The sequence below is a fragment of the Notolabrus celidotus genome, chromosome 12 (genome assembly GCF_009762535.1).
Source record: "Notolabrus celidotus isolate fNotCel1 chromosome 12, fNotCel1.pri, whole genome shotgun sequence".
Lineage (NCBI taxonomy): Eukaryota > Metazoa > Chordata > Actinopteri > Labriformes > Labridae > Notolabrus > Notolabrus celidotus.
Window position 1 is genome coordinate 8148752 of NC_048283.1, and position 19341 is coordinate 8168092.

Genomic DNA, 19341 nt, shown 5'->3' on the forward strand with positions numbered 1-19341 from the left:
TTAACTTCATCAGCTTTTTTATTGTAGGTTTACTATTTCTCTCTTAGACTACACTTATGTTGCCTTAATTTTTAGATTTGATATAACAGATACATTTTGGCTTTATTATTTGTCCACCAGGAGGAGATGGGGACACGTCGTCCATACAGTCAATGGCTGCGAATCGAGGTACCATCTTAAGTGATCTCCTCTCTCCGACTATCACTTACTTTAACTCTCCCTGTCCCATAAGTTAGTTACTAACCATATACCTTTCTAGTCTCGTAGGTTACTCTGAGTCGCTGCAGTAGACGGCCTGCTGCTGTGGAAGTTCCAGACTCCTGCTGCTATGGACATGCTATGGATCTTAGATTTAGACCAGTTGATCCACATCTTAGTCCTCAGCTGGGGTCATAAACTCTGCGTAGTACCAAAATAATAAGACTATGGATACAAGTGGAAGAACGTTTCCTCCAAGGTGTCTGGATTTGGAGTATGAGATAATATGAGGAGCTCAGGGATCCAAAAGTATTTTGGAGCAGAGTTGCTGCTCTTTCAAGAGGAGCCAATCAAAGTCATTTTGGAATCCAATTGAGACACGTAATGGGTGTTTTCCTTTCCAGGGTTTGGGGGCATGTTTAACTGGCAGGAGCCCCATGGGTAGACCCAAAACAAGTTGGACAGATCGTTATCTCATCTGGCATTAGAAAAAACCCTCATATCCCCCTTTGAGCAGCTGGATAGTGTTGTTGGAAAGAGGGCTGTATTTACTTTGTTCCTTTGCCCAGTGCCAACAGAAGTCAGCCATGGATAAACAAAGAAACTGGATGGATAAATCATCGGCAGATAAATTGATAAGGGAATAATCATAAACAGCAGCCGGGGGCTTAATGCATTTTTAAAGCCTTCTTTACTCTGTAGACTTCAGGATGAATGTATGATGAATATGTCTGCAGAATAACTTTGGAGAAAGTAGATTTAACATGGTGTGATTGTGCAAATATTTAGACTTTTGCTCTCTCAGGATTTTGACAGGGTGTTGGGGAGCTTTAGTTCTAGCGGAGAACTAAGAAATGAAAAATCCGGTTCTTTATTCAGCTTTAATGTGTACGAACATTGTGGAGCTGCTTGGGTGTTTTCTGCTCTTCCCCCTTATGTTCTATCTCAGAACCTCTCTGATTGGATAATGGGAAAGAAGAATGCATTTCTGTGGTGCTTCGTTTATGTCACACTCCTTTAATATATACCCTTCATAAGTATGTATGCATGTCATGAGCTGACGGAAGCTGTGGCCAGAGTGGTAATGTGTGCATCCGTGCATGATGGAGCAACAGTTTGAGAGTGTTGGTGTGCATATTTGGATGGGGGTACTTGTCTTCATCAAAGGAAGTGGTCCCTTTAATTACCCATAGCAGATGCATTTTTTAAATAAAGGACACATCATCAAAGCTGCACACTCCACACATACGGCACACAATAGCAGTGTTGGGCAGGGGAATGGATTATTAGGACAAAAACAAAAGGGGAGGGGGTGTGATGGGGAGGGATCTTCAGCTCAATCAGAAATTGAATGAAGAAAGCGAGCATGAGGGAGGAATGACGACAGAGGCTGCAGCGGATCTCTCACTTCATTGCACTTTTTATCAGATTTAGATCAGATTTCATAAAAACACAGCCGTGTGTGTCATCGATCTCCAGCAGTATTTATCTAAAAGACTTCTCCACACCTCAGACTCTTGACGTGGCTCATAAACACACTGTGGCTGTCTAGTATCATCCTATTGAAATCTAACCCTTGCCACTTTCATTATGTCTCTGAAGAATAACATGAGCATAAATACATTTCTTGGCACCCGCTTGTAATATTCAGTCGCCTTAAGTAATAATAAAATATTCAGATAGGCACACAACAGCAGGTTTCAGACTGTCCCCTTTGTGCAATTTGGCTCAACTAGACATGTGACAATTCTTTGCCAATATCGATCAGTATGACAATTATTTTTTGATTTGATCATTTGGACTCTAAATTGACAAGGTAATTATGTGGCCATGAAATTGAAATCCATGGTGACAGCTTTGAGTTGTTTGTTTGGTGATAAAATCACTACAAAGTCAAATTATACATTTAACAACCTTCATATGAGATGAAGGCCGCACCTGAGAGCGACTGCATTACTTTAGTGCTCTTTTTAACGACCCCCAGAACAATCATTTTGCAGTTAGCACCTCCCACTGAAGAGTTTTTATAACATTTTTCAAATTCTCAAATAATACCTTGGGGTAGGGCTGCACAATTATGGCCGAAATTATAATTACTCTGATCAATATTGCAATCGGGATTGTTAATCATGGTCTCTCATTAAATTCTGAGATTCATTCCTCTACTACCAGACAGGTTGATCATTTTCATCTTCTTTATTTTAAAACCTAACACGGTCAGTTTCCTCTCAGATATCCTTGAGGCAGATGGCTGTCTAACATGAGTCTAGATCTGCTCGAGGTTTCTGTGGACGTGCCAGACTTGACCAGCTACAAACACTACTATCCATCTCACCACTATCATCCCTCTCTCTCTTCATCTGCTAATCTACATCCCTCTTTCCAACCCCAACTCAGTTGAGGCAGATGTCTGTCTAACTTTCTGAGCCATTTCTTTACCCTTCACTTTATGATCACAAGGAGTCAAATTTATTCATATATGTGGAAACACTCAGAGTGAAGCATGTAAGCTTAAATTGATTTTTGCTAGAAGAGTGTATTTGACGTGCTTCTATTTTCACGCAGTGCACAGTTCAAGTACATCAAAGTTATAAAACTCATTCTGATTTCAAATTGAAAAGTTCTGCCTTTGAAACAAATGCCTCCATCAAAGTCATTTCTTAAGGTCTTCCAGCAATGTATGAAATAAAGAGCCCTCTTTGGAGGCGTCTTGGCATCTCAAGGAACTTTTACTTTCCTTTTACAGTTTCCTTTGGCATCATGCATAATAATAAAAATGAGACGTTTGTTCCTATTATTATTGTTCTTTATTATTAACTATCTTCAGTTTCCTGCCCTGTAGGTGTGATTGTCAGGTTGCCAATCATGCTTTCTTCCCTAGCTTTAAACTAACTTGCATACTTCTTGCTGCAAACTTTCACAGAAAAACGATACACTGACTTGTCTGACTTGTCTGGTTCTGCTCGAGGTTTCTGCCTGTTAGAAGGACGTTTGTCCTTGCCACTGTAACTTGCTAAATACTGCAAAGTGCTCTGCTGCTCATGGTGGATTAAGATGAGATCAGACTGAGTCCTGTCTGTAACATTGGACTGGATCTTATCCTGTCTTGATGTTGGTTCTTTGTTAATAATTTAGAGCACATAGAGTACAGTCTAGACCTGCTGTGCTTGTAAAAGCGTCTTGAGATGATGTTTGTTGTGATTTGGCACTTTATAAATAAAGATTGATGTTTGATGATATCGTGTTGTACAAATATGGAATGCTAAAACATGTGTTGTTTAGAGCTCGTCATCTTTTGACATTTTGAAAATGAAATGGTCATTTCCATTTTTTGTTATGTTTATACTTTGTTCCTTTCCTTTTCCATTTATAATCTGATATTTGTTATGAAGTTGCTTGTGTGTTTTTGATTTGTTTTGATTGTAGTTTTGTAGTTCAAGTATGGTAGCTTCTCGAAATCTCCTGGCACTTTATTTTTTTCTTGCATACATTTCTATGTAACCTTATATGTTTGCAAATAAATAAATGTTTAAATCAATTAATTCTAGGTTGTTTTTACTGTTTGTTTATCTTAAAAAACACACACATCCTGTATCTCATTATTGCCAGGGCTGGACTCTGACCAAAACCCACATGGATCCAAAACATTTGGTCAAATATAGCATCAAAGCTTTACCTTTATGTTTTAATGTAAAGCACATTGAGTTGCATTTCATTGTCGTGTATGAAATGCGCTATACAAAGAAAGTTGCCTTGCCTTTATAATAACTTTGACTTAAAGCTAGGGTTGGTAGTCACGGAAAACTAGCGTGAATTTGAATGTAGCATGTCCTCAGGACTCCATCTATCCACTTTGTGAGAGCTGTAAAGTGAGTGTGTATGTCTGTTTCTGCAGGGAAGCAAGTTGAGCAGATTAATGTTGTTTGTGAACAAACATTAATATCATTTGGGGATTATATCCAAAGAACATAATATATAACCTAATTCTGCCTGATTGTGTTCTCCAAAAGCAAAACATGACCATCAAACAGAAGATTGAGTATCTCTATAATCTAATAGTCTGAATGACACTGCTTTCATTTAATTTAGACAAAGCGGATTAGGCAGAGTGGAACCAGACAAGTCAGTTCGACGTTTTTCTGTGAAAGTTTGCAGCAAGAAGTATGCAACTTAGTTTAAAGCTAGGGAAGAAAGCATGATTGACAACCTGACAATCACACTTACTGGGCAGGAAACTGAAGATAGTTAATAATAAAGAACAATAATAATAGGAACAAACGTCTTATTTTTATTATAATGCATGATGCCAAAGGAAACTGTAAAAGGAAAGTAAAAGTTCCTTGAGATGTCAACAAGGCCAAGACACCTCCAAAGAGGGCTCTTTATTTCATACATTGCTTGAGGACCTTGAGAAATGACTTTGATGGAGGCATTTGTTTCCAAGTCATGGCAGAACTTTTCAAGTTGAAATCAGAATGAGTTGTATAACTTTGATGTACTTGAACTGTGCACTGCAGGAAAATAGAAGCATGTCAAATACACTCTTTTAGCAAAAATCAATTTAAGCTTACATGCTTCACTCTGATGGAGTGTTTCCACATATATGAATAAATTTGACTCCTTGTGATCATAAAGTGAAGGGTAAAGAAATGGCTCAGAAAGATAATATATATGGTCAGGCTTTCTAACTCAAGTCCATCAAGTTATTTACACGCAGGCTGTGGAGAAATTCAGAAATCAAATAAGCCACAGGCAGATTTGAGCTGCGTTGGCACTTTTGGGCTTCACAAAATATGCTACGTCAGCGTATGTGTCACATCTAATAAATGCTTAAGTTGATGAACACGTTGATTTAGGGTTTGTTCAGGGTTAGAACAGAGATGGGAGAGGCAAAACGTCCCCTATGCCAATGACCATCGTCAATCATCCATTCAGACACTCAACCAATCAGCTACCAGTCTTTGAATCTATCAGCAGCACAGCCTAGGAGAGGACTGTGAGCACGTCTGTCTACTCTCAAAATAAGACAAACCTCAAAATGATCAAGATTTTCCCATGGTAATTACTGAATCAAGGATGATCCTCCTCCTCTCCTCATTCATGTGGTCTTTATTGGCCTCTCAAAACCTCTGACCTGAAGCCTGGCTCCGTTCATCATGACAGTTTGTTGTTGTAGTTAAGTTTAAATTAAGAGTGTTTTATTCTGAAAATTAACCGGATCTTTTCATTTTGTTTTGGTGCCTGACTTCCTGTCCCGCTCCATCTGATCTGTGCAGATTGAAGCGTCGTACTCCGGCATCCGGCAAAAAATAGAAGTCTTGTGTCTCTGATCCGGAGGTCTCCAATCTGATGGATCAGAGACACAGCCAGGACACAACGGAGCGGATCCAGCGGAAGTGAACACATTGACTGGAATAGAAACCTATCAGATCCAGTGCCGTGACGGATCGGAGACTGACTGGTCATGGATCTGGTGGAATTTGGCCATTAGGTGGTGGCTCAATTTCGTACTTGGGTGACATTTGAATTTTGTATGTTAGTGCATCTTACTTTTGACTTGTCAACTGAGCCGTCTGTAGTGTTGTTTTTACATTAGAGCAGCAGCTGTGACAATCAGGGAGAAGCTGCCATGACTTAATTACGCTGCGCCAAAAAGGAAAACAGCATGTAATTAAAAAAATCAACATGTTAATTTCTGACCCTAATTGCCTCACATTGAGCTGGTCAGATGCTTTACAAGTCAAACAATTAAATACAACAAAGGCAGTTCAAGAAATACCAAATTGATAGTCTTCTCTGTTCCAAAGAAGCTATATGGAGAAGATCTGCACTGAAACGTATACACCAGCTACTGCATTACTCATTCTATGTTTGACAGTGGCTAAAGATAAGTATGCTTATTTCATTAAAAGCGATACTTTGACAACTTATACGACTTACATATGCAACGTCTTAATGAAAGAGCACAAAGAGAGGGAGCCTGATGGGTGGAGGTTTCATCTTCGAGTCAAACCCAATCACTGCAGACGTCAGAAAGTGTGAAGAAATTCCCCAAATGGTAAAACAAAGCTTTACGCAATACAGAACTCTACTGTACTACTCCAATTAATTTGGACTTTCCATTGCCCGCGCTGAGAACTCTACGTTTACATTATTCAGAGGACGGCTTTTGTGGAGCGCTGACAGGAGACCTTGATGTCTCCAAAGCTCCCCCTGTCATGAGGCAGATAATTAGAGAGCTGCTGGAGCCGGCTGGTCTGAATTTGTGATCACAGCAGGCATCAGCTGCTCAAGGTTACAATGTTCTCTGTAACAAGTGGGCATCACCGCTGTGAGGGGTGTATTTTTGGACGCTTCAATCAGTGTGAGTGCTGTGCGCAGATTGTACCATGACGAGGTACGGACACGGCTTAAGAGAACGAATTAATCAGATGTGGAATCAAACGTTGGACACATGCTCTAGAGGCTGTCGTCCTGTGGAAACGAGCCTCAAACAAGACACCCAAGCCTGTCCAGCTGTTTCTGCAGCCGAGCCGTGAGCTGGGCCCGAATCCTAACCGGGGCTCCGTTTGAACGGATCTGTTATGACAACAAAACTGCTTCATCTCTATCTGTGTCTTACCGTTTAAAGGAGATATTCTGTTTCCTCTTGTGACAGTCGAGCACCCATTCCTTCCGTACGATGATGCCCCCTGCTGATTTCACCTGGCTGTACTTCGGGGTGTTAGAGAAGGCACAGCTGGAGATCCAACAAGCAGAGAGAAACAGAAACACACACACACACACACACACACACACACACGGTTACATCACTAAATAGAGGCTGACAAGGGCAATCGTCTGCTCTGACAGCCGAGATCACAAAGCAATCAGACTGAATTACAGGGAGAGCTGACAGGACTGAAACAGATTACAGGATTGTATAAAAGTGATAAACTAACAAACACAGATCAAAGTCTCTTACGGAGGAATGCCTCCAGATCTATAAAGATTTATTGAAATGTGTGATTAAGGTTTTTTCTAAGTCTTCCTCAGATGGAGGTGATTTCCCTGAAGAAACCCGTCAGACCTCATCTTTATCTGCACTGAGTTTTTCAATCCCTCTTTAATACATTAATCAAAAGTCTTCAGTTTCAATGTGTATTGATCTTTTGGCTCATCTCCAAAAGCTTTTGTACTTTCTGAGAAGTTATGTCTTCACTTTGTTTTTAAGAAGCCTGTTTCTGAGCTGTCCTTGCCGGCTGATGGTCTAGTTGTTTCTTTACAGACTGAAGAGAACAGCAACAACTTTTAAAGAGTTGTGAGAAATGTAAGAGTCGGATTTTATCGAAGAGGCTCTCTTTGAAATGAAAGTTAAGCTGAAAAATAGAGTGCACTCAAATGCAGTCAATACAATCACATAGATTTGTTTAGTGCACGTATAACTCCATTAAACTATTGTGTGTATAAATTTAACAACGGGCACTTATAAACAAGCTCTCTCTTCATATAAAGCTGTTTAACTAGTGTGCAGAAAAAAGCTTCATGGCCTTTTTAGACTTCTCTTCTTTCTCCATGCAAGTTGAAAGAAGATGAACTTTTGCCACAACTCCCCCCTTCTTTCTATAAATAATGGACGTAGTATCCGTGACGTCACCCATCTGTTCCTGAAGCGCTGTTTTGCCATATTGGAAATGCTGAACTAAACCAAACTTCTGTTGAGTTAGTGCGAGGTAAAGAGGCGGGCTTTGAGCCTCCTCGCCAACAGCTACAGCATTCTCCATCCAAGCGGCGACCTCCGGTCTCAAAAGATGAAGCCCATGCTGAAGTGTTATAAACTGCAATTCATTGAGCATCCGCTTGAGGCTGGCTGCAGAAACACTGGAGACCACATACACACCTGTTCAAAAAAGACGATCTTTGCAGCATTGATAAACATGTTTACAGCCTGGTACAAAAAAGGCTTGGCTCTACGTAGCTCATTTCTGTATTGGCACACACTGTACGGGGGGTGAATTTTTTTCCAACGCGACGGTTCAGAAAATATGAAGAGTGGGAGTTTTTCCCCAAATAAGGACATGACTGACGTGATTGACAGGCGGGAACACATAGCTGTTGGCTAGGAGGCTCAAACCCATCCTTTACCTCACAGTACGTTTGATTGAGTTCAGCATTACCAATATGGCTCCCGCCGACGATTAACTTCAAAACAGCGCTCAAGAACAGATGAGTGATGTCACGGATACTACGTCCATTATTCATACAGTTGGTGTCCTGATCTAAAAGTTTTGCAAACATGAATTGAAACCCAGAGTGCTTATTTGAAAAGCTTAATTTGCCTTTTACTTCAAAGTGCTCTCAGAAGAATAGACAGCTTGCACTCAGATATCTCCTCTGTCTTTATTGATGTCAAGCCCCGCCTTCTTCACACTTACATGAGGTGTGTGGCGTCTGGAGTCCAGTCAGGTCTGTATTTGGCCCCCATCTCCAGCGCCTTTTCCCTCAGCTCTCCTCTGAAGGGGTTTTGGAAGCCGCTGAGGACGAACACAACTCCCTGCAAAGTCTGTTTGAATGGGACCTGTTTTGCACTCTGTGATTTTGCTTTCTGTTTGGGTTCCGGTTTGGGCTTGCTCTCCTGTTTCCTCTCTGTGGACTTTGTGGATGCCGGGGATGCTGGGGGGAACAGAGAGAGAAAGTCGATGATGTGTTCAAGGTAAAGAAATGATTTGTACGTTCTGACTTGGACCTTTGTTACCTTTGCCCATGCTGGGACTTGATGTGCTGGCTGGGCTTGCTTTTGGTTTGGGAGTCACAGCTTTGCCCTCTGGTGAGCCGGCTGGGCTTAGTTTCTTTGCGGGTGGAGGAGCGGAAGCAGACTGCCGCTCTTTGCTGAACTCAAATTTTCTTTTTGAGGGTGGCTGTGAGCAAAGAACACATGTTAGAAACTTAAAATGGAACATCTTTCTAGGAGTTAAAAAAGGCAACATGCCCAGAAACCTTCTTTTAAAGAAATATTTGATGCTAGATGAGATTTCAAGTCATTTGCATAAGGTGAAATGACGGAAGACCACTGGATAAGACCTGAGCAACAACTTTTTAAACTACTAACCTGTGCATGGACACACTTTTGGAGCTCAAATACATCAATTCATTCACTTTGATTCACTTGAGGTGTTTACCGTGGAGCTTTCTGGCTCTTTACAAATCTGTGGTGAGTCTCTAACTCATCACTGCTCCCTGTATGCTCCAGTTGGCTGGCCTGCATCGTCTACTTGTACCTAAATCCCTGGCATGTCCTTATTCATAAGACCATCTTCAATCTGCTTCCCTCTTATTTATGTCATTTTATTCATTTGAACACTACTGGAAGCTACAGTATCCGTACTTTTGCTTTCTATCCCCAGGGTGCGTATCAAATGGGGTTAAAGAGTTTTAGGTGTTCTGCTCCTGCAGCTTTGAATCTGCTGCAGGAGGATTTGCATTTGAGTGAGCCGGTCTCTTCAAATGTTTTTAAAGGCAGATTGAGAGCATTGGAAGAAGATGCATCAAGTCGATGCTTTGACTGATGACTTTCTGTTAAGGGATGCAGGAAATGTTGACATGTTTTTAAATTATGTTGTATTTCTGTGAATTGCAATCAATCAATCAATCAAGTTTGTGTTATACAGCACCTTTCATACAAGAAAAATTCAATTCAAAGTGCTTTACAGCGACTGAGAAACAAGAAAGACGCATAAGTAAAATAATGCCACAAAAAAAACACATTAAAAAATAAATTTGATTTTGAAGAAGAGACTAACTGAGACTAAGAGACTTGTATGTGCTTTGGCAACAACATGTCTTTTATTTGCTTTGGCAACAACATGTCTCTGTTCATGCCAATAAAACAAATCGAATTGAATTGAATTGAAACTGACTAACTTAGTTGGAACGTGTTGTTGCTTTTCTCAGCCAGGACACTCTTGTAAAAGATATTTTTAATCTCAATGAGATTTTCCTGATTAAATAAATTAGAAATAAAGTTAAATAAACTTGATTTTTTTTCCTTTCCAATGACAGTGACTTGCAGTGAGGCTGATCATGAGGCAGGCGCCTCATTCCTGAAAGGTATTTTTGATGAATGGTGCAAATTCAGCTCTCATTTTCAGACAAAGCTTTCCAATTAATTAAGGATTTCACCAAATGATGAAGACTTTTTAGAAAGAGACAAAAACAACATAATGACCTCAACCACACAATCAGAGATCATCGCTGTTATACAACAGTTGTCGTTTTATAACACTGAACGCATCTTTAACCTTCATCTCTCTGATTCGTGATCGTGTGAGGTTAACTTTTGAGCAGAGACAAGTTCAATGTGTCTCAGACTTTTCTTTTTCACTTGTGCTCTAGTTATCCTGCTGATTGTGAGTCTGTGAATATGTTACACTTGATTTGGTCACTAAAACTCCACATGACAGTATGCCTCATCCTATATCAAACTTTCCTGCCTCTGTGCTGTCGTCTCTCAGAGGGTTTTCTGATGTTTCAAAGAACACTGCTCATTAAAGGAGCAGCTGCTTGATGGCTGTCCTTCAGTGATAAAAGTGATGATGGTGTTTACTACCTGTGGTGAGGCAGAGCTGGAGGAGGAAGCTTGTCCTGATGGGTGGGAGCTGCCACCAGCCTGCAGGGCTGCTGCAGCATAACTCAGCTTCTGACTCGGAGGAGACACTGAGGAGAGGAAAGTGTCGGTGAGGGATCAAAGTAGCAGAATAATAAAGCATGCCTTTGAAATCCTCTCTTTCCTCGTGTCTCCTGGCACACTTAAATTAAGCTTAATTAGCAGCAACGTGATTAGCACTTTATTGTTAGCAGGACCACAAATAATTTAATTTGGCTCCAGCAGCTGGTAAGTGAGAATGAATGGATTAACCTTTAGGTGAAGTGCTGGACTTTGCTGAATTATCCCGATTGAAGAAGAGGCTGCCTGGCTGAAGGCTAGGCGCGGATGATGGAGACTCATCTTTCACCCTGAACTGTCCCAGCTTTGTCAGTTTCTGAAGGAGGGGGAGAAAGAGATGTTAGGTCCTATAGGAAAATATAAAGGGAGCACAAAGAAGTTTGAACTTCACAAATGATGTCATTAGTTATAAAGATGTGAGGTTCACAGGATGGATTAATGTGTTGGACACATTTGAATGAGATTCTGTGCTAAATGTAGAATACCTCGTACATTAATGTCGAGGAAATAGAGAAGAGAAGCAGCATGTTAAAACTCACAGTATCATCCTCACAAAGACTGATCTCGTCTGATGAACTCAAATTCAAGCCAGCACTGTCATCATTTAACATGTCTCCATAGTAATAAAATAATGCTATGTGCATGCCTGAAATTGAAAAAAACATTGATAATTCAGCATATGTCAGCATTTTAGAGGCATTTTGATATGAAGGGAAAGCGCTGGCTAATCATCAAGGTGTGACAGGGCCATTACTCTGAGATTATCTGGTTAATGAGGTTAAGACTGGTTTCTTTAACTGGTTTGTTCTGTAAACAGTAACGCCCTTTAGTAAATAAGTGAATGACAGGCCTGTGTTTGAACCTCTGACACTTCTTTTAGTGGGGAACTAAATGTGTTTCACAAAGAGGAGAAAGCAGGAGTGAAATGTCAGGTCAGAAAATGTAGGTAGCTTATTTTCTTAATTTTTCAGTCACATAGTTTCTGATTTTAAAAAAAAATTGACTTATTCCTTTAATGCAGTTTATTGTAAGACACTTCTGTTGAGCATGCATTACGTATTTGACATGTTATTCCTCCCTCTTTTTTTGACATGAAAAACACTTTTGTCAACAGACATGATGAATGATTTTTTTTTTTTACTTTCTCATTTTGGATTGAGTGTTCATACTCAACAATAGCATGGGCAAACAACACCTGGCCTCACCATGAAACTCTCAGGGTCACAATCAGAAAGCTGAAGAAAGGAAAACAACAAAACTTACTGGCGAGGACGTTGGAGGATCATTTTTGTCAGGCGGTGAATGAAACTTAACAAAAGCCAGTCCGTACGATATGTTCTACAAAAGACACAGAATGATTTTACACTTTTTATCACCAGCAATAAAACGTTAATGATTCTCATTATTCTTATCATTTCTTTATACAAGAGTCCTTGGACTGGGTTGTTATAAAACTGAACCTCTAGATTACTATTGTTGTTGTGTGTAAGGCAACAGTTTGTACTGAATATGTAGCTCTGTTGTTCCGTTACAGGGTGACTTTTAATCCTTATTCTATAGACTGTTCACTGTTTGGGCCCTTACCTTGCTGTATGGCTGGCTACACACAATTTTCACCCGGTCCCACTTCTCCTGTGCTGAGCTCTTCTGCAGCTGGGCCGGCCCAAAGAAACGCACCCGATTCAAATTGGTGCCGTTACGGCTCTCCGTGGGGGACATGAAAGAAGACGTAACCAAGAGAACCTGAAAGAGAAAGACAACGAGGTGATCCCCTTGTACACAACAGTTTGAAAGTAGACCATCTTAATAAAACAACAACAAAAGGAACAAGACAGATTAAACAAACATACAGATAAACAGATTTAAAGTTTTGTAGTGACAATTACACTCAAAAACAGTCAATGAACATTTTATCATACTCCACCCTTTATATCGTTCATCCCCACATGCAGAACCTCAAATGGAGCCCATAGCATGACATAAGTTCATTAAAAAACAACAACAAAAAAACAAACAAACAGAAACATTGGGCGTTTTTCAACCTTGGAACTTTACCCCGGAGCTACATGTGTTTTGACCGGTGCACCCAAGGTCTAAATCTGGTTCCAGGGTAGATAATCTCCCCCTTAAAAAGCCCCTGCTAGGTGATAGTACTTTTCAAAGGTCCCGGGCTTTTGGGGGACAGGGCCTGCAATGCTGAACGTGTCTGATTGGTAGATTAACCGCAGCGTTGTTATTCCGCAGCGTTTGTGGAGTTTACACAGCTGTTGAAACACAGAGGGAGTTCCTGGGAATGCAAACTAGTTTAGTTTTTATTAAGATTTCAAAACATCCTCATCAGATAGTTAATGATCGTCTAAAGTCATTTATGAGGGATGCATCCGGCTGAAAGTCGGCAGTTAACAGGGTCGCTGTTTTAAGCAAAACACCGGACGATCTCTGCCACGGCTTTTTGAGTAAAGAACGATCTTATTAAAGCCGTGTTGAAACGTCTTTGCTACTCGCGCTTATCTCCTCTCACGTGTTGATTCAGTGAATCCATCTGTGATGTAATACAGAACGATGTAAAACAGCATGAGCTGAGTCTCTTCATGCTAACAGGCTAACTGTTGTGTTGCTCATATGAAACCAGCCTGTCCGTCTGCTTCTATGGTGTCATCTGTGATGAATGCCATTCGTCTTTGTTTTACTGCCCTCTACTGGTCTGAAGGTGTAGTGCATTTACTTCTCTTTTTTTCTCCATACATCACTGGCCTGATTTGCACAATCTACCCGGGACTTCAGCCCACGGTCAAAACGCAGACAACAATGGGGGGCACAGGAACACTTTTAGTTCCAGGGAAAGTAGTTCTGGAGGCTAAAAGACCCCAGAACTCTTGGTTAAAATGTAGGTACAAAACAAATATCCCCACAAAATGATTTATATGTGGAGTACAGTTGGCAGTGAAGATTTAATTAATCGCTATCCCAAATTAAGGATATATACCTACATACACACATATAAGCACATATTCCTACCCTCAGAAGTCCCCCTTATCCCTATTTCCTCCCTAGAACTTCTACCAGCACAAATAGCATGAGGTAAGTTCGAGTGACAAGAACGCATGGGTACGCATCTGATATAGTAGATGAAAGTAGTTGGTGTTACACACTTAAAATAAAGTTAAAAAAAAAAAAGAGAAAGACAAAGAAGAAGTGAAAACAGTGAGGAGTCATTTTTGTACTGTTCTAATGAGGTGATATATTGTGTTACTGGTTACCTCGTAGTCCTGGTCTCTGACCGAAGCAGAAGAGTTTCCCACCAACACCTCGATGAACGCTGAACCCTCATTTCCAATATCAATGCTGTGCACCTGCTCCTCCTTCTCGAACTGAAAGAAAACAGCAAATGTTAAAGAAGCTTACAGAAGAAAAAAGGTTCAAAGATTTAAAAAACATTCAATGCTTTAAAACTACGTTTAAGCAGATTTATGGAGACGAAAACGTGTACAGAAAAAAGACACAATCATGTGGACAGAGAGAACATGACCTCCTGATCAAAAGTTCAATGTCTGTTACTTCATAAATATAATACAACTTTTGAAATGCACTTTTTTAGAGGAATGATTTGAAAAGACATATGATGAAAAACTCAAAGGTCCAAAGGTTGATCTTGCTTTACTGAAAACCTCCATAGATAATCTTCCTCCTCTACAAAGAACACCATTAAAGTCTAATGAATTGGCATTCAGTATTTAATCATCCACCAACTGGTGCTGTGTCATTTAAAACCAAACAAAAGCACCTCTTTCTCTTCACTCAAGTGTTCATTCTACTTATCATGCAGTGTTTATTTTGTGGGTTTATTTCTCTGCTGTTTAAATCAGCCTTTTCTGTGAAGCACCTTGAACTGTGTTTACAAAAAAAGATGAACTGCAGGTGACTTTGAATTAAATGTTGAAGAGCAGGGACAAGTTGCTTTTATTTTATAAATTCACTCAGTTTATTCTTTAAGCTTTAAGATAGAGGTGAAGAGAGACGAAACTGCGTAGGTTATGTTCTCGTCTACTGGTTAAAAGATTTGCAGGAGCTGCATTTTTAAAAACCCAGGAGATAAGGAACTAGCTTCACACTGCAACTGTTTGCAAATGATTCTGTTTTCAGAAGGTTAAAGAAAAGCCAAACATTGTGTAAATTTGGAAGTCAGAATAAGACAATGCATACAATTTTGCATATAAATTACAGAATAATCTACTTTTCATGTGGTATATTTAAAATAATTAATTTTTTGTGTTTTTTCCATAAGATTTCACAGTGACTTCATGACAGAAACTTGGCATTTAAAGGGTTAAAATAATGAAATTTTAAAAGTGTATGTATAAGAGCTGATGCTGATTAATGAAAATGGACTCAAAGTGAGTAAAAAAATTATATGGATATGTATAATTATTCAAAGATCAAGTTAGAAGTACATTTTATGCACAGATGTACCATGGTGTGCAAATTTGAAATTGGAATTTGCAAATATATCACCAAAACTAATAATACATAGAAATCAATATTACTGTGAATAATTGACATTATAAATTACAGAATAATCAACTTTTCATGTAGTATATTGAAAATAATTCATTTTTGAGTTTTCTTGGTTTAAAAATATAGTTTATTTATAAAAGTAAAATAGCATTTAAAGGGTTTTTATACAAAAGAAATATTGAAATGTTATACTCATTTTCAGAGCTGATGCTGGTTAAGAAAATAATTTGGTATAAGTAGAAAGCAACGTTGGTCTATTATTAGGTAAGTATAGGTAAGTATTTAAAATTATAAACAAATTAGACATCTCCTTAGTGTTATTTTGGGACCACATGTGTGGCTGACAACACCAGAAGTAACACAGAAACTAACAGCAGAACCACAATCAGTTTGAGTGAAAAAAGCTTGGTTTGATTTACATCTGTTGTCCTTTAGTGCAGGGGTTCCCAAAGTGTGGGTCTGGACCCCCAGGGGGGTCGCAAGACATAAATAGGGGGTCGTGAGGTGTCTTCCAGAATGTTTTTTTTTTTGGTAAGTTTTCTAAAACTAGTAAAGTTTACCCATTTTAAATAGTAAAAAATATCGAAAAAATAGTAGTGTCGTATCTTGGCCGCCCTTGATGGGTAGATGCAGAAGGAATCTTTGTGACACTGGCTTGCTTGCATAGTAATACGTTTATTACAAGAAAAGAATACCAGTATCGAACAAGCATCGGGAATGCTTGGGAGAACAGCTCTGCAAATCTGCTGACTCCCAGAAGGCTGTTGACCAAGACCCTTTATAGGTCTGAGAGCCAGTGTCATAGCCTACGACAGAGCCTAAATTTTTTCTTAACATCTAGTCTTTCATTATATTGTCCTTCAGCTCTGCTGGCTTAAGGGTCACAAAACTTATCCATGCAAGTCACTAAACAGGAAGGGGGTCTCAATCTAAATTTCCTTGAGAGTCTGGGACAACATAGGTTTCTCCTTGACTTGTTTTATGTCAGTTACTTATTCCATGTCAGATACTTCAGTAGCTGAACTTGAAATAAAACCTTGAAAATAAAAAAATGTAATGAGTTTTCTGCCTTTCTTCTTGCCAGATGACTCCTACGTTTAGGGTTAGTGGACAGTTAATTATAGTTAATCATATAGGTAGGCTAATTTTCTGCAGACCAGCTAAATGAAGCTACATTTAATCACTTTGAGGGACAGTGGGGATCCTATGTCTTTGGCACCTATATTGTGTGGGGCTGAAAAGTTTGGGAACCCCTGCTTTAGTGAACAAAGCCGTGAAAAGAGCAATTCGGAACACAGAATGTCCTCCTGTTTTGTCTGTTGTGGAAACATCAGTCATATTCAGCTATGTAGATCTAATGTCAGTGATTCAATTAAAACACAAACATGACATGTAACCACTACCAGCTGAAAAGGGTAGGACAGAAACACACCTGCAGGATGACAGAGGTCTGCTTCTCTCCTGGTCTGGCTGCTTTCCACTTTCTGTAGGTGTCAGAGCTCAGCAGGTTGTCTGCCTTGTGAGTCTGTTGAGCAGAATGAGATGCATTGAGAGGGAGAAAGGGACGTAAGAAGAGGAAAATTGATCTATAGCGCTTAGAGATGTTCTAAATATGCTACACATGCGTGATAAAAATGGACGTACCGTATCCTCGGTGCTGCAGGACACGACGTGCTTGAGTTGGATTTCTGGCATGTTGTTGTTGATCCTTGAGGAGTAATGTGTGAGTGTAAACGAAACAACCCCAGACAGATTCTCGTCCTTCTATCAAACGAAACCGGTTAACAAGACGTACAAAATAATCCTTGTCCTTCCTTTGGGCCCGAGAGAGTAATAAAAAAAGAAGCTGATATTTAACAACAGAATTACTGTGGGCTAAAGAATTAGCATGCTAGCAAACAATAGACTGAGTGAACTTTTCCTGCTTTATCTGGTTGTTTTTACACACTTTAAAAACCCTCATGCATAAACCTTTGGGATTTTCAAGTGCATGGATAAAGGCAGTCTAACACTCCGTGGTATTACATATCAAAAAACACGTATTAATGTTTTAATGTTAAATTAAATGTGCGTGAAGGAGAACTCATTTTCCCACCAAAAGCGTGATGTGTCTCGCACTGTGACTTCATTTCCGGTCAACAGCATTTCTGACCAATGAGAGTGCGTTCCTTCTTCTTCTACTGCAACGCATATAAGTGCGTCACAACAGAGACATCGCCACCTATCGTTCATGTTAGGAAGCCCTGTAATAAGACAAATCTGAGATGAGAAGGAAATTACCTTCGAAGACATTAAATTGCGTTTGATTGCGAAAATTATGAATTATAAGCATAACTCAATTTTATGAGTTTGCCTTCATACACAGGTAAACCTGTTTCAGCTAGGTTTACCTGTGTATATTTATTGTATTATTAAACAACCGGCCCTTCCTATTTTAGTGTTTATAGTCAATCCCCTACACCTCCTTTTATTTGTTTTATTTTACTTGATCTTTTAATTGTTTTAATATCCAAATCAAAAAGTTATCCTATTTGATGACTTTTGATACTCTTGATGCATTGTTGTTTGTTTGTTTGTTGTTTGTTTTTTATATGTCACTGTGAATGACTCGATATTATTGTAAATGAGGGTTGCCCCCATAGACTGGTTGCTCCTCAACGATCTCTCAAGTATTAATAAAGGTTGATTTATTGATTTTGGGGAACACAGACTTTAATCATTCCACTCTAACAGCTAAATAACATTTATTTCTGACTCTTCTTTTTTTTTGCACCTGCTAATAAAAATATTTGGTTTAGATGGACTGTGTGGAGGGAATATCATTTTTTTTAAATTTCCAATATCTATTCCAGATATTATTATTATTTTGCAATAAACCAAATGCTTAATGTTTCAAATCCATTATTAATGCCTCTGTATTCCTTGTCCAATGATCAGTGGTAGACAAAGTACACAGCTTCATTACTTAAGTCAAAGTATTGATACTCCAGGTAAAATATTACTCTAATACAAGTGAAAGTTGCTCTGTCAAATTATTACTTGAGTTAAAGTACTGAAGTACTTGCTTTTAAAAAATACCTAAGTATTCAAAGTACTTCTTAAAATATCTCAAAACATTGTATTTTTAAAATACATAAATGCAGTCAAGACTACATAGCAGTAAATTTAGAAACCATTACTTGAAATCTCTAAAAACTATACCATGGAATAGACAGACAACTTAGTTTGAAATGTTCATCTGGAATGAAACAAATGTTACATAGCTCAACACGCTTTCTCAAGTTGGACAGTGAATGTTTGTTTGTTTAGGCAGAGTGGGAAACAGGGAGAACATTTCAAATGATACATATCATTCTTCATTTCAAAAACCTCTAACACAGGCTGAAGATATGGACATGGGAGCTCAGATGGAGAATTATAGCCATCATTTCAACCTCTAAATGAACTGCCTGATCTGAGTGAAATTTGCTCTGTGTTTGCTCCACATTCAGGCGTGGAGACGCACGATATACAGGTACGACTAAACCACTGAGACAAACAGAACTACACCGACACATTTTACTGTCTTAGGGATCAAATTTAAGGGAAGAGAAGGAAATTCATGAGCTGACCTCAAAGCAAAAGCAGTGAGTAACTAGAGCATTGAAAGAAATGTAGTGGAGTAAAAAGTACAATAATTGTCTTCTGAATGTAGTGGAGTAAAAGTAATATGTTTCCTCAATAATACTCAAATAAAGTACAGATACTCAAAAATGTACTTAAGTACTGTACACAAGTAAAATTACTTTGTTACATCTTCTATGACGAGACACGCTTGTGAGGTATATTTCCTTCCTTGTTAAATAAACTTTGAAAATACAAATTAAGCTTCATCCTCTGTATCTCACAGCTTCAGGATCTCTTTGTGTTACACATTGTACAGATAT

General features: G+C 39.1%; 1 protein-coding gene across 1 annotated transcript in view; it reads right to left on the reverse strand.

Annotated features, from left to right (window-relative positions):
• Window positions 1-17564, reverse strand: part of xrcc1 (X-ray repair complementing defective repair in Chinese hamster cells 1) — a 32532-nt gene extending 14968 nt beyond the window's left edge. The window contains exons 1-11 of the mRNA XM_034697942.1: window positions 17511-17564; window positions 17060-17123; window positions 16848-16940; window positions 14161-14271; window positions 12485-12643; window positions 12164-12238; window positions 11093-11216; window positions 10784-10890; window positions 8933-9095; window positions 8613-8850; window positions 6821-6937 (exon numbers count right to left, since the gene is read on the reverse strand). Of these exons, the coding sequence (XP_034553833.1) occupies window positions 6821-6937; window positions 8613-8850; window positions 8933-9095; window positions 10784-10890; window positions 11093-11216; window positions 12164-12238; window positions 12485-12643; window positions 14161-14271; window positions 16848-16940; window positions 17060-17123; window positions 17511-17560 (1301 nt within the window). The 5' untranslated portion in view covers window positions 17561-17564. The remainder of the gene's footprint in view (window positions 1-6820; window positions 6938-8612; window positions 8851-8932; window positions 9096-10783; window positions 10891-11092; window positions 11217-12163; window positions 12239-12484; window positions 12644-14160; window positions 14272-16847; window positions 16941-17059; window positions 17124-17510) is intronic.
• Between the last annotated feature and the right edge of the window lie 1777 nt (window positions 17565-19341).